Genomic DNA, 15,514 nt, shown 5'->3' on the forward strand with positions numbered 1-15,514 from the left:
AATTCCTTCTCCCGGCCCCCATCCCCAATCCATTCCCCCGCCGCCCGCAAGCTGGAGTGGGGCAGCAGGTGGGAGGAAGGAAGCACCACCTTGTGTTAAATATAATAGTGCTAAAATAACACCCTCTAAATCGCCCCCCCACCCCCCACCCCCCCGAAGGCTGCTCCCCTGCCCCCCACCCCACCCCCACAACACACCCAACAAACTGGGTGGGGGGGAGAATCTTGTGTGTCAACAGGAACTGTAAATTGGATTCCTCGTCTCCTCCTTGCAACCCTTTCACCTTGAAGGTCTACATCTTTCCCACAATACACAGTCAACCCCACTTTCCAGTGAATGCTGAGATGTTAAAAGCGAGGTATCACATGGAAGGACTGTTATTATTTATTCTGATGACACGGTATGACGCGATATCAATGTGATGTGCCAGTACGCCTCCCCCCCCAAACTCTAGAAACTCTGGAACGCTCTGTCTCTAAACCTCCTTCTTGTCCGCCTTCAGGTCACAATCGGGCTCATCGTAACAGTGTTGGTTTGCTATCCTCCAATAAAGCCAACAACCAAATCCTGACTCCCTGCTCTATCCCCTCCCCTGCACCCTCACGATCCTTCCTCCCTGTTTTGCAAGATCACAAGATCGGTCTGGATGAAGAAGACCATTCAGCCCATCTGATCTCCTCCCTCTATCGCAGCACCAAACTGGTTCTCAGCTGAATCCCAACACTGCCTGTTGTCACTGCCTATTAGAGGAAAAGGGTCATCCACTGCACGGTTTGGCTGAGAGTGTGCGTTGGGGTAACTGATGACGCTTAACCGGATAAAACCACATTTTGCAATACTATATATTTTGCAACCACTGTACTACATATCCTGTACTATAGTGGTTAGTGCACTTGCACTTGCGAGCGAGAGGACCCAGGTTCGATTCCGGAGTGGAGCAAAACTATTCTTCAGCGATGTGGATAATAATAATAATAATAATAATAATCCTTGCGCATTATCAAGTGCAAGGATTATTTATTATTGAGAGCACTATCTGGCAAGCTTTCCCATGGCTTGTCTCGCCAGGACCATCGTGCCTATTAGGGCTTTGGCTCACAGAGTTAACGAGAGCTGAGTGGGCGAGTTTTGTGTCTCTGGCAGAGAACATCCCACTTTGAAGTGGAGAGTAGGGCCGGGTCGGGGCGGACGCAAATAGCTGCCTCAGAATAGCTGTGGGTTAAGTGCCCAGTGTAATCTTTGCCTGCTGGCTCTGGTCTCTCTGGAAAAACATCAGTTACCTTACATTGCATAGGCGTGTGAATTGTCCGTGTTTTTTTGGAAATTGGTTCCAGTCACTCGCTGCATGTGGCAAAGCAACATTCAGGATCGTTCGGTGCACAACAACTAAAGGCCATTGTCATCTCTATTTCCACCTCTATTTTCTATATCATCGCATTTAAGCGCTCTGAGACACTCCCCTGTGTGGAAGGGAAAAGATGAGGGAAAGGGGTGGACAAAGTTAGCTCCTGATGTGGTTTGAACGAGGTGAGCTTGGGAGTCAGAGTCAGAGGGACTCCGGGAATGGAGCTCTAGAGCGCAAGGGGGCAAAATGGCGGCGATGGGGGAGATGGGCGAGGGTGGAGGGAAGACAGGGGGCAAGCTGGGCCGGGTCAGGAGATGGCAGGGTGGGAGGGGGCGCGGGTGAAGGCCGTAATGGAGTTTCTCACTGGGAAAGAGGCAGCTTTTGGTGTGGAAACTACTGGGTGTGTGTCCGTCCGTGTTTGGTGATGGGGTGGGGCGGGGGGCCGGGGGGTGGGTGTTAGCAGAGGCTGCTCTCCAATCACTCGGCTTGGCTCAGGCCGCGTGCTACTGCTCTGTAACGGCTCAAGCGGGAGCCCGATGGACTATCCCGTTTGACACGACTCGGTGGCTCGCTATCTGGCAAGTGAGCCAATCAACAACAACAACAACTTGCACTCATGCCGCGCCCCTCACGCAGGGTAGCGTCCCAGAGCGCTCGACAGCGGCGGAGCACGACGCCGAGCCGGGGTGGGGGGGGGGAGTAGGGGGGTGTGGGAGGTGAGCTTGGGCTCGGCCAAAGAGGAAGGTCTTCAGGGCGTGACCTGAAGAGAGGGGCAAGGAAGGGGCGAGACATAAAGAAGAACGTTCCGGGGCGCGATAGCTGAGAGCACGAGGGGACACGCGGAATTATCGATAGAGAGAGAGAGAGAGAGAGAGAGCAGGCGGCCGGAAGTTGGAAACGGTTCTCGGGACGGATGAAGATTAAGGATCCTGGAGGGCTATTCATAAAGACGAGGGAGTTTTCTCTCTCTCTCTCTCTCTCTCTCTCTCTCCCAGTGTCCTGGCCGACAGTCCCGCAGATAAAGCCGGTCACTCACTCCCTGACTGTCTGTGCGGGACGCCGTGCTGCGCGCAATTGGCTGTCGTGCTTCGCCCGCAAAACGCACAAGTCAATCCACTTTACAGGGTATCCTGTGAAGCGCTTTGCGGCGTCTCGACGTCGTGAAAGGGCGTAATATCAAGTGCAATTTGTTTTTATATACATCATTGCTGCCCTGTGAGCTGTCCCCCGTGAGCTCCAATATGAGTACCCAAGCTCCCGCTAACTATAGCCAGGAATGCAAGTATGATAATTTTGTAAAAATATTCATTCCTCCCCCGAGCACCAGAACCCTTTGGCCTCAGCGACTTTCACGCTGACTTTGGCAGCGTTTCCTCTATTTTCCTGTTTTTTTAATGATAATAATCCTTACATTTCCCATCAGGACGACGGCTCAAAGTACTTCAGGGTTTCCTATACGTGTGTTTTTGTGGGTGAAACGCGGCAGCCAATATACACGCGGCAATGCCCCACAAACGGTCATGAAAAGGATGACCCGTTTTACCTGGAGGATTGTCGGAAGGACACTGGGGAGAGAGAACTCCCTTCTCTTTTCCAATAGCGCCCTCCGTGAGCTGGACAAGCGACGGGAAATCTTATCAATCAGTGCTCTCAATGGTAAGCTGTGTGGGTTAGACAGCAGTTACCCCAAAGCACACTCTGAGGTCCCCAAGCCTTGGCTCTTGCCAACCTGCGCCTAACGCTCTCCAGAACGAGGTAAATTGGCACAGACGAGGCCTTGGTTTCGCGTCTCAACCGACAAATTCTGTTCAAAGGGGCCATGGTCTCGGTTTGGATATTTAGAAAAATAGCCGGAAGCTGCCATCGGGATTTGATTCGCAGATGATACGCTGAACATCTACTCACTCACGTACTAACTCTCGTGCGCACTCACTCACTCACTCACGTGCACAACCGTACGTGTGGGCTTACGCAATCGTGCTCATCCGTGCACGCGGACTCAATCACGCGCAGGACGGTGCACCCTCACTCACTCATAGCGCTGTCCTGCGCATTCACTCACACGCTCACACGATTGAGATTAACAGGAATCGAGTGTAAGGATTCCCTGCCCCCAAGTGACTGGTCGGCCCTTCCGAGTCCTGCCGGCGAGCCAGGCCGGGCTGCGCTGTCGTCAGCAGCGCCCTGGGATGCTGCGGATCTGCCTGGCTCAGGAATCGGACTGGAGACCATCACAGATATAAAGCTGTGTGATGTTTTTTTTTATTTCTGGCCTCCTCTACTCCAGCCTTTGGCAGCTCGCTGGTTTTCCCCTGCTGTGGGTTCATTGCGTGGGCTGTAATTGGTGGGTGTGGAGCTGAATTCAAAGTGTTTGCTGAGTCCGGAGCCTTTAATCAGCCGGCGATGGGCCGATCAACGCCATAACAGCGTGTGGACTTTGTCCAACAAAAAAAAAAAAACGATTGAAAATTAGCTTCACACATTCCCTGAGTTTGACAAAGCTTCTGTCGCTTTTGAAGATCTCAAAGCCCTTCACAACAACAACAACAACAACAAGATTCCATTTATAGAGCGCCTTTCACGTCGGGAGGACGTACCAAGGCGCTGGACAGTTGGGTCAGGACCCGAGCATTGGGGGGGGGGAAATGGTCAGGGTGAGGGGAGGGAAGGGAGGGAGCGAGGAGGGGGTAGAGAGTCGAGAGTGGAGCTGAAGGCTGAAGGTCAAAGAGAAAGGTCTTGAGACCGGCCTTGAAGGAGGAAAGGGAGGAAGCGGCGAAGGCACTGGGGGATGGAGCTCCAGAGCCTCGGGGCTGAGAGGCTGAAGGCCCGACCACCGATGGTAGGGCGGTTGGGGCGGGGGACGTGGAGCAGACCGGAGCCAGAGGAACGGAGGGTACGGGCAGGTAAGTAGGGGGATAGTAGGTCGGAGAGGTAGGAGGGAGCGAGGCCGTGAATGGCCTTGTAGGTGAGGATGAGGATCTTGAATTCGATCCTCTGGGTTACTGTAAAGTGTAGTGACTGTGTTAATATTCTGTGAAGCGTTTTGAGACGTCTCAGTACGTGATAAGGTGCTGTATCAATTGCAAGGATTAATATTATTAAACATCCCACCATTTCCCTGCGGTCCTGCCTCATGACAATGTGCCGCCTCTTTTTTCCTGGTGAAAGCCTATCCCTTGTGGCGTTCCAGCCGCCTGGCCTGGTGATGACCGACAGGCCGAGGGGAGAAAGATTAAGATCGGGTTCGCATCGCCTCTGAACCTCTGAGAGCTTCGCTGCAGTTACAAGGAGCATTCGGTGAATGGCAAACGCCAGGAAAGCTTCACCTGGAGGGGCACTGTATTGTCGGAGGCGCCGTCCTTCGGGTGAGATGTTAAACCGAGGTCCCATCTGCCTGTTCAGATGGACACTAAAGATCCCACAACACTATTCGAAAAGAGAAGGGAGTTTTTCTCTCTCCCAGATAAAATTGTCACTCACCTCCAGGCTGTTTTGTGACACTGCTACGCGCAACTGGCTGCTGTGGTTCGTCCACCAAAATACACAGTCACTACACTTTATAGTATATCCTGTGAAGCGCTTTGAGATGCCTCGATGATGATGTGATAAGGTGCGACATAATGATAATAATAGTCTTTGCATTTTTAATAAGATAACAATAAGAGTCCTTGGAATGTGATAATAATAGTCCTTGCATTTGATATAGCGCCTTATCACGTCATCGAGACGTCTCAAAGCATAGAATATATTGGCACTTCACAGCCAATTGTGCGCCGGAGTCTTCCACACACCGTCATGGATTGAGCGAAGAAATTATTATTATTTTTGGGGGGCGTTATTATCTTTCAAAAAGCGATTTGCCAATTGACTAACAACCAGGTTCCTATTTACTGGGTCAACAGAGACGTGTGGAGTAAAGAAACTTGACTAAGTTTTCGACCGCGCCCAGTACTCGAACCCGGGCCCTCTCGTTTGCGAGGCGAGTGCCCTAACCAATATGCTACAGCACTCCACCATAGGTCCACCATATGTCAAGTGCAAGGATTATTATTATTATTATTCATGCGGGGCAGCGTCTCAGCTCGTGGCGGTGAGATACCGGATGGGACGGGCACGGATGGGCACTTACTCTGGCATAGCCGCCGGCGTAGGACGCCCCTCACCCGGTCGATGGCGTTGTAGTCGGAGACATGGAAGACGTGGGCGGCCTTGGGCTCAGAGGCGATCTCCTGCAGCTCCTCTCGCAGCGCCTCGCCCACTCCCACTGCGAAGACCCGCAGGCCAGCCGAGTGTGCCAACGTGGCGTTGGACAGCACCTCATCCTGGCTACGGCCATCCGTCAGCAGCACCACCACCTGCTGGACCCCCGACTGGCCAGGCCGCCCACCCGCCTGGACTGTGAAGCTATCCAGAGCCACGTGGCCGATGGCCTCCCCTGTCCTGGTGTTGCCCCGCCGGTACGGGATGGCGTTGGCTGCTCTCTGGACGGCCTCAGCGCTGTGGTGAGCCCCCAGCTCAAACTCGGTGTGGGGCCGGTCACTGTAGCTCACCACCCCAACGTGAGTGCCGTCCACCCCCACCTCGAAGGTTTCTACCAGCTTCACCACCCATTGCCGGACCTTCTGGAAGTTCTCTCGCCCCACGCTAGACGAGCTGTCCAACAGGAAGACCAGGTCATAGTGCACGTTCTTACAGCCTGTGTGGGGGGGAAAGGAGGAGTGGGTGGGGAGGAGGCACAGGGTCAACAAGTCAATGAGAGGCAATGACATCAAAGCTTCAGTTTGGCCCTCGAATATCCCTTCGATCCCCCCCCACTCCCACCGCTCTGCCCACCCACCCACGTCCAGAGGACGTCTCAAAGCGCTTCACCAGATTCGCTGTAAAAGATAGTGACTGTGTTTTGCAGGCCAACGCGCAGCCAATTTGTACGGAGCGACGTCCCACAAACAGCCATGAAATAAACGATCGATTTTATCTGGAGGACTGTTGGCCAGGATACCATGGGAGAGAAACTGTTCTTCTCTTTTCCAATAGCGCCGCGGGATCTTTAATGTCCACCTGAACAGGCACAGACGGGACCTCAGTTCAAAAGATGGCACCTCAGACCATCTTTGGTCTAATGCCCCGCCCCTCCCGCCCGGAACCTGATGCCCGAAACAGGCACCAGCAGGCACCTGATGCCCAAAATTCAACAATGTGCCAAGATGGTCACCTGCTCTCTGCGCCCTGGTCTCCTCTCCAGCCCATAGCAATGAGAGAACAGCCACCCACCACGCCAGACGGGGTACCACTCCACAGGTCATCTCAGGGGCAACAAACCCTGTGTGTAAAAGACAAAGAAATCAACCATGGAGCTTGGGGAACTGTGTCCGCCCACAGGTCGCATTTTTTTGGGTGGGTCGGCCGGGTTTCTTAAGAGTCTCCAAACCGACACATGGAAATCCCAGAGATAGAGTGTTGGAATGGAATGCGCTCTCTCTCCCGGGAGGGCCTCATCCTGCTTATCTCATTCTGAAAAAAGGTTAAGCAAAAGGTTGTCAGGTGTCCAGAGTGTGCGTTGGGGTAACTGCTGGAGTCTAACCAGCTGACGTCGTATAACTTGCATTGAGAGCACCGTCTGGCCAGCTTTCCCGCTGCTTGTCCAGCCAGGACCGCCCTAACCGTTAGGGCTTTGGTTTGCAGGGTTAACAGGAGCTGAGCGGGATGACTCCCTGCCCCCAGTTCCTGGAGTACAGCGGATCGGCCTGGCTCAGGAACCGGACTAGAGACCGTCATGGAGGGCTGGCTCGATTCTGACATTCCAATGCCAAACATGTCACCTTGGAGCCAGTTCAGCTCAGAGGAGAACCTGCTGATCTTCCCCCCCAAAGGAGGATAGTCACCAGTTGCAGTTCTACAAACTTAGCATAAAATATTCTTTCAACCTGCCCAGCCAGCCAGACAGTCATGCAGATTAGATTATATGCCACGGCCATGTTTATTTTTAGCTGCTTTCTGTTAAGTGTTTTTTTTCCCCATGAAAAATGCATCCTTTAATCAGCGGTTGAAATGCCAACTCCACTCGCAACACAGCATACATTTACACAGCGCCTTTCACTTCAGGAGGATATCCCAAAGGGCATTCACAGTTCCGGCCGGGGTACTCGAGCAGGGAGGGTGTGGTGGGGAAAGGCGACAGAAAGCGCGGTCAAAGAGGAAGGTCTTGAGATGGACCTTGAACGAGCGGAGGGAGCGCGTGTGTCGGAACGACTTGGGGAAGGATTTCGAGAGCGAGGGTGCAAAACAGCTGAAAGCTTGCCTGCTGATGATGGCGGGGGCGGGGGCGTGGGGGGGGGGTGGCAGGGAGGGGCAGGGGACATGAGTGAAGGGAACGGAACGGGCGAGTCAGTGGGTTGTGAGGAGGTTACAAAGGTAAGACGAGGGCGAGACTGTGGACTCATTTGAAGGTGAGCACCAGGATCTTGAATCTCGATTCTCTGGGAGATGGGTGGGGTCTAGTGGAGCCGGGCGAGGATGGGTGGCGATTGGCTCGCAGAGCCTAGACCTAAACAATCTCTTGTCCCTTCTTAATGTTAACCCTGCAAGTCAAAGCCCTAATGGGCAGGGTGGTCCTTGCTGGACAAGCGATGGGAAAGCTTGCCAGCCACACTCTCAGTGGCAAGCCATACGGTTTTAGTTGGTTAGACTATAGCAGTTACCCCAATCTACACTCTGGGCTGCCCCAAAGCCTTGGCTCTCGCCAACCTGCCCCTAATACTCTCCAGAATTAGGTAAGCCGGACGCGTCCCTCCAACAAGAGAGTGTACAGTCCAACAATCTATCTCTGGGATTTCCACGTGTAGTTGGGATGCTCGGAATTCTCAGTTGGGTTTGGAGACTCTAAAGCGACGGAGATGGGTTTCCACGTAAGTCAGACGCCCGGCGAACACCCCCCAAAAAAAGAATTAATGCGTCGACTGCTAAAAGATAGAGTCTTGGTGTGGTCCACACGACTTGCTGGTTGAGGCGTCAGTCAGGTAAGGCTCTACTTATGCCTCAGCTGCAGCAGCTTCCGCAAATAGCTGAGCAGAGCCGGAGCACAGCCAGTCACCAGTAGAGGGTAAATATAGTCACCTGCCACCGCAATTCCACCCATTCTTAGCCTGTGAGACCTGCTTTTGCTTTCAAGTTTAACATAATGATTACATCTGACACCAGTGAGTGCCTGTCACATCAGCAGGACATCTCCGAGGGCTTCACTTGATTTACTGCAAAGCGCAGTGACTGTGGGAACGGGGCAGCCAATTTGCCATACAATCATGGAGTGAGCGACTAACTCTATCTGGGGAATTGTTGAGAGAATTGCGGAGGGAGAAACTCACTTCCCTTTTTCAATAGTGCCGCCGAATCTGTAACGACCGCCTGAACTTGGTTCAACGTCTCACCCGAACTTGGTTTAACGTCTCTCCTGAACGACAGCACCTCTTGACAACGCAGCGCTCCCCGCAGCACTGCGCAGGAGCAGCATCTTAGACTGTGTGATTCCAAGTCCCGAAGTGGGGCTTGAACCCGCAACTTTCCGACTCGGAGATGCGAGCGCTACCACTGAGCCAGGCTGACATCAGTGTTGGTGAAGGCTCATGGCTCAGAAATAAAACTGAAGATTGAAGCCATTTCTGACTTAAAAATGACATTGTTTGAGTTTATTCCAACATGGGAATGTACAATCCCGCCATTGGGAATGTTCAAAGGGTTTTCCATCGAAACAGATTGCAGGGTGGCTGTGGAATCTGTGACGCTATAGTTCACATCCCCGCCCGCATTGTGTTCCTCACATTGTGTGTCAAGCCGGCTCAGTGTATATCAGCCCGGCTCAGTGTATATCAGCCCGGCTCTGTGTGTATCAGCCCGGCTCTGTGTATATCAGCCCGGCTCTGTGTGTATCAGCCCGGCTCTGTGTGTATCAGCCCGGCTCTGTGTATATCAGCCCGGCTCTGTGTGTATCAGCCCGGCTCTGTGTGTATCAGCCCGGCTCTGTGTGTATCAGCCCGGCTCTGTGTGTATCAGCCCGGCTCAGTGTATATCAGCCCGGCTCTGTGTGTATCAGCCCGGCTCTGTGTATATCAGCCCGGCTCTGTGTCTATCAGCCCGGCTCAGTGTGTATCAGCCCGGCTCAGTGTGTATCAGCCCGGCTCTGTGTGTATCAGCCCGGCTCTGTGTGTATCAGCCCGGCTCTGTGTCTATCAGCCCGGCTCTGTGTCTATCAGCCCGGCTCAGTGTATATCAGCCCGGCTCTGTGTCTATCAGCCCGGCTCAGTGTATATCAGCCCGGCTCTGTGTGTATCAGCCCGGCTCTGTGTGTATCAGCCAGGCTGTGTGTGTATCAGCCCGGCTCTGTGAGTGTCAGCCCGGCTCTGTGTGTATCAGCCAGGCTGTGTGTGTATCAGCCCGGCTCTGTGTCTATCAGCCCGGCTCTGTGTGTATCAGCCCGGCTCTGTGTGTATCAGCCAGGCTGTGTGTGTGTCAGCCCGGCTCAGCGCGGGTCAGCCCGGCTCAGTGCGTGTCAGCCCGGCTCAGTGCGTGTCAGCCCGGCTCAGTGCGTGTCAGCCCGGCTCAGTGTGTGTGAGCCCGGCTCAGTGTGTGTGAGCCCGGCTCAGTGTGTGTGAGCCCGGCTCAGTGTGCGTCAGCTCGGCTCAGTGTGCGTCAGCTCAGATTAGTGTGCGTCAGATCAGATTAGTGTGCGTCAGCTCAGATTAATGTGCGTCAGCCCGGTTTAGTGTGTGTCAGCTCGGCTTAGTGTGAGTCAGCTCAGATTAGTGTGCGTCAGCTCAGATTAGTGTGTGTCAGCTCGGCTTGGTGTGTGTCAGCTAGACTTAGTGTGTGTCAGCTCGGCTTAGTGTGCATCAGCTCGGCTTAGTGTGCGTCAGCCCGGTGTCAACCCGGTTCTGTTTGTGTCAGACCAACTCCGTGTATGTCACCATGTTCTGTTGCCTCTGAGTCAGAAGGTTGTGGGTTCAAGTCCCACGTCTAGACTTGGAACCCATAGAGGATAAGGAACTCTAAACTGACACCTCGTTGCATTGTCGGTGGTGGTGGCCTTTGAATGAGACTTTAAACCGAGGTCCGGTCTACCGGTCCCGGTGGACATTTACGATCCCCGGCACTATTGGAAACGAGAAGGGTGTTTCTCTCTCCCTATGTCCTGGCCGACAATCCCCCAAAACAAAATTTGTTCACTCACTTCATGACTGTTTCGTTTGCCTAGGAAATGATCCAGTCACTACACTGCACAGTAAATCCCGTGATGCACTTGTGAAAGACACTGCATCAAATATACGGATTATTATTATTATTATAATCACATTCCCACCTCCATATTAATTTCAGAATGCTCTTTTTTCCCTTTATACAGTAAGAATCCAAGACTTCTCAAAGTACTTCACAGGATATACCGTAAAGGGCAGTGACTGGACTCGTTTTCAAAGCAGCTGGACGCTGTGATGGGGTGGGGGGGGGATGGTGTTCTGGAGGAGATGAGATCAGATGGCCCGAAGGGGTTTCTTCTTCCAAGCCTATCTTGTGATTTTTGTGACCATTTCTAGCGCAGCCTTTTTTCTCAGATCTTTGATCGCTTTTAAACAACCAACTTCTCTCCTGTTTTATTGAAGGAAGAGGGAGTCTGACTTCTGACTGTGGAGTCCTGTACCGCAGCAATAATAATCCTTTCATTTGACGTCGCGTCTTATTACGGCTTTAAGACGGTTTCGAGGCACTTCACGGGATATACTGTAAAATGTAGTGACTGTATATTATTTGGGCGACACTCGGCAGCCAATAGCGCACAGCAGTGTCCCACAAACAGTCGTGGATTGAGTGACCAAATTATTATTATTAGGGATTATTACCCCACAACTTGACTACCAACCAGGTTCCTACTTCTAGGTAAACGGAGGCACGTGGAGTAACGAAATTTGCCCAACGTTTCGCCCTTGCCCGGGAGTCGAACTTATGTTTTCTCGTTGCGAGGCGAGTGACTCTAACCACTGAGCTACAGGACTTCACCAAATGGTTAGCGCCCTCGCCTCGCTAGCGAGAAGACCTAGTTTGGTTCCGGGGCAGTGCGAAACCTCAGTCAGGATGACGAGGAAGGGAAGAGGGCGATGGGGGTAGGTGGGAATTAAAGGCAGGTAGAGGGGAGGAGAGGTGGGTGTTTGGGATGTAGTTGCTTATGGCTCAACCCTGACGTTGGCTCAGTAGGGCCTCGGGAAGGGAGAGGGGGAGCAAGACACGAAAGACGGATTAGAAAACCTGCTACTGTCAGACGAGATGTTAAACCGAGGTCCCGCCTGCGCGTAAAGAATCCTGCGGCACCGCTGGAAAAGCGAAGGGAGTTTCTCGCTCCCGGTGTCCTGGCCTACAGTCCCCCAAATAAAATCAGTCACTCGCTCCTTAGCTGTTTGTGGGACATGGCTGTGGTCGTGCTTTCAGCCACCCCCACCCACAAAACTCTGGGACACGCTTTCTCTATCCCTCCGCGTTGCCCCTTCCTCCCCCCCGTCTTCAGATTACACCCGAAGTCCTTCCTCTTCGCCCGTGCCTATGCTCCCCTCCCCCATCGGGCTCCATCACTCCCGGGACGCTACCCTGCACGAGGGGCGCTATCTAAATGCAAGTTGATGCTGTGTGCAAATTGGCTGCTGCGTTCACCCACGAAACACACAGTCACTACACTTTACGGTGAATCATGTGAAGCACTTTGGGGCGTTCCCCCCCCAACCCCCGACGTGAAAGGAGCTGTTTTCCAACGTAAGGATTATTAATAACAATAATAAAAATAATCTTTTTGATACAGCGCCTTATCGCGTAGTTGAGATAATACATTACAACATTACATTTGTATAACACCTTTCACGTCAGGAAGACATCACAAGGCGCTTCACAGAATGTGCTGGTACGTGAAGTGACTGTGTATTTTGTGGACGCAACCAATTGCGCACGGCAGTGTCCTACAAACAGTCGTGGATTATTCTTTCACTCACAGTCACAAGAGAGAGGGAGAGGGAGAGACAAGTTACTGGACCAAACCAGAGGGGACCTTGATTTTAATTGAAAGGGACAATGCAGGTTCCTATTTTTTGAATAGGATAAATGGGGGTAGAGGGAATGGGGGGAGGGGGAAGGGGGAAACGAGGAGCAAAGAGAGCAACGGCGACTCTGTAAGAAGAAAAATGGGAACTTTCTTTGAAATTGTGTGTTGTGGGGACATCCGAACGCACACATACACCAACACACATACCCCAACACACAGACTGCAACACACAGATAGCAACACACACACACCCCACACACACCAACACCCCAACACACACACACACACACAGCAACACACACACCCCACCGCACACCCACAGCAACACACACACCCCAACACATACATACACACAGCCACACACACACCGACTCACACACCAACTCACACACACACACCAACACCCTCGAACACACATACACACACCAACGCTCACACACACACACAAACACTCGTACACCAACACCCCCAACACACACACACACACACACACACACGCACAACACCCCCAACACACAAACATACACCGACACGTACGCGCACACACAAATAAATGAAAACAGGCAGATGAAAAAAAGCAACGTCAAGCGAGAACAAAGGGTATATTAGAAAAATAAACAGAGAAAAAAATATGCACTTACCTGAAAGCCTTTTCACACTTTCCAAAGCCCAGAGTCAAAAAAAGGGTATTGTATAAACCAGATATATGTTATATCACCATCACAAAGCGCTCGACTCCAGGGTTATTCCTGGAAATCCCAAGATAATCCTTTTTTTTTCACCCCAAAACGGATCAATGTGTGGTGTGTCTTGTGTATATTTTATATATATATAGATATATATATATATACATATAGATAGACAGCTCTCCCCGAGTGAACAGTCCGGACACACACGAACACACAGCGAGGAAAAAGGCAGCAAAAAAAAGTTTGTCGAAGCTCTAAACAAAACGTTTTTCCCACTTGAAAAAGTCTGCGAATTCAAGTGAAGAGGGAAAGTTATATTCCAGGCACGGAATGTCTTTTTTTTCCTTAAAACACTCTGTCAGCCAACCCTCTCCCTCTCCCTCTCTTCTCTCTCTCTCTCTCTCTCTCTGATCCTTTTAATTCATTCCTCACAGTTCCTTGTTGGTTTCTGGTTGTTAGTGAGTTGGGTGAATGGAATTGGATGGATGGACTGAATGACAGACCAACCTGTCAGTCAGGCCATCCAATTATAGCAAACTGGGATATATATATATATATTTGGGTTGATCTAAAAAAAAAAGCATCTTGAAAGTCAAAACTGACAACTTAGACTCCGGCAGATCATTTTCCCCTCATGTAGAGCTTTGCATGTGACATTTCTGGTTGGATTTCTTTTCTTTATATATATATATAATTTCTTTAATATATTTAATATATTTATATCGATAAAAATAAATATATATCTTTCTTTTGATATATACTTCACCCACAAAACACAGTCCTGTTTGCTTTGCACCGCTGTGCGCCATTGGCCGCCGCATTTCGCCCACAAAATATACAATTAGTTTGCTTTGCCATATATTCGGTGAAGCGCTTTGAGACGTCCCGGAGGCAAGATAAGGCGCTCTATCAAATGAAGGATTATTATTGTACATATTAAATATTATAAGATTCCCCCTTTACTGTTAAACGAGCGCCTGCGATCTGATGGTGTTGGGGGGTGGGGTGGGGTGGGGGGGGGGGAAGAAATTGCTATGTTTTAAACTCTTTAAAACTTTTTCCCCCAAAATTTGTAACAAGTTGCTGAGGGGAACGGGTGACAGGGAGATTGCCCCACCTATCGTTCACTGGAGGTACGTCAGGGTGTGGAGCCCAGCTCTGGATAACGCGAGGAGGGATTTACTGTCGGGCATTAACTATAATAACTATGATCGTCACCGGGACGGCTCAAAGAGCTTCGCAGAACACACCGAAAAGCGTAGCGACTGTGTGTTTCTGTGGGCGAAACCGGCACAGCAATATCACACAAAGAGCCGTGGAGTGAGCGACCAGTGTTATCCGGGGGATTATTGGCCAGGACACCGGGCGAGAGACGCTCCCTTTTCTTTCCAAACAGTGCCGTGGGATCTTTAACGTCCACCTGATGGGACCTCGGTTTAATGTCCCATTCGAAGGACGGCGCTCCTGATAATACAGCATTCCCACCCTCGCACTGCGTTGCAGTGTCAGCTTAGACTGTGTGATTCCAAGTCCGGACAGGGACATCAACCAACAACCTTCTGACTTAGAGGCGAGAGCGCTGCCACCGACGCATCACTCTGGCCTTGGAAGGAAGAGCTAATAACAGTGATCAGAATATAATTTGGGGGGGTCAGCCACTGTGGAAACCCATCACCATGTGATAGAGCATCCAAACCCAAATCAGAATTCAATGCCGTCCCACCACTTCACAGGATATGTTGTAAAGTGTAGCGACTGTGTATTTTGTGACCGAAACGTGGCATCCAGTTGCACACAGCAGTAGTCCCACAAACAGTCGTGGAGTCATTGACTGATTTTATTTGGGGAATTGTTGGCCACGACACCGGAACAGAGAAACTCCCTTCTCTTTTCCAACGGCGCCGCGGGATCTTTAACGTCCACCTGAACAGGCACAGACGGGACCTCGATTTAATCTAACATCTAATACAAAGGATGGCGTCTCCAACACCGTAACACCCCGTCAACGCTGCATTGGAGTGTCAGCATAGACTGTGTGATTCCAAGTCCCGCTGGAAGGGTTTGAATCTACAAACGTCTGATTCAGAGGCTAAAGTGCTACCACTGTACCAGGCTTTCACGTTGGGAGAATGCCCCAAAGTGATTCAGATGAGTTACTATAAAGTGTAGTGACTGTGTGTTTTGTGGGTGAACGCAGAAGCCAGTTTGCACACAGCAGGGTCACACAAACAGCCGTGAATTGAGTGACCAACTTTATTGGGGGATTGTTGGCCAGGACAACGGGAGAGAGAAGCTCCCTTCTCTTTTACAACAGCGCCACCGGATCTTTCAACGTCCACCTGAACAGACAGATGGGATCTCTGTTTACCGTCTCATGTGAAGGCCGAGCTGGCACTTCCGACAATGCGACCC

The 15,514-nt window shown here is 51.5% G+C and overlaps 1 protein-coding gene across 1 annotated transcript in view; it reads right to left on the reverse strand.

Moving 5' to 3' along the window:
* The window catches only part of col22a1 (collagen, type XXII, alpha 1), an 87,198-nt gene extending 74,114 nt beyond the window's left edge, over positions 1-13,084 (reverse strand). Inside the window, exons 1-3 of the mRNA XM_042332560.1 lie at positions 13,055-13,084; positions 6,558-6,665; positions 5,475-6,041 (exon numbers count right to left, since the gene is read on the reverse strand). Coding sequence (XP_042188494.1) covers positions 5,475-6,041; positions 6,558-6,648 — 658 coding nt within the window. The 5' untranslated portion in view covers positions 6,649-6,665; positions 13,055-13,084. The remainder of the gene's footprint in view (positions 1-5,474; positions 6,042-6,557; positions 6,666-13,054) is intronic.
* Between the last annotated feature and the right edge of the window lie 2,430 nt (positions 13,085-15,514).

The sequence above is a fragment of the Callorhinchus milii genome, unplaced genomic scaffold, assembly GCF_018977255.1.
Source record: "Callorhinchus milii isolate IMCB2004 unplaced genomic scaffold, IMCB_Cmil_1.0 Scaffold2, whole genome shotgun sequence".
NCBI classification, from domain to species: domain Eukaryota; kingdom Metazoa; phylum Chordata; class Chondrichthyes; order Chimaeriformes; family Callorhinchidae; genus Callorhinchus; species Callorhinchus milii.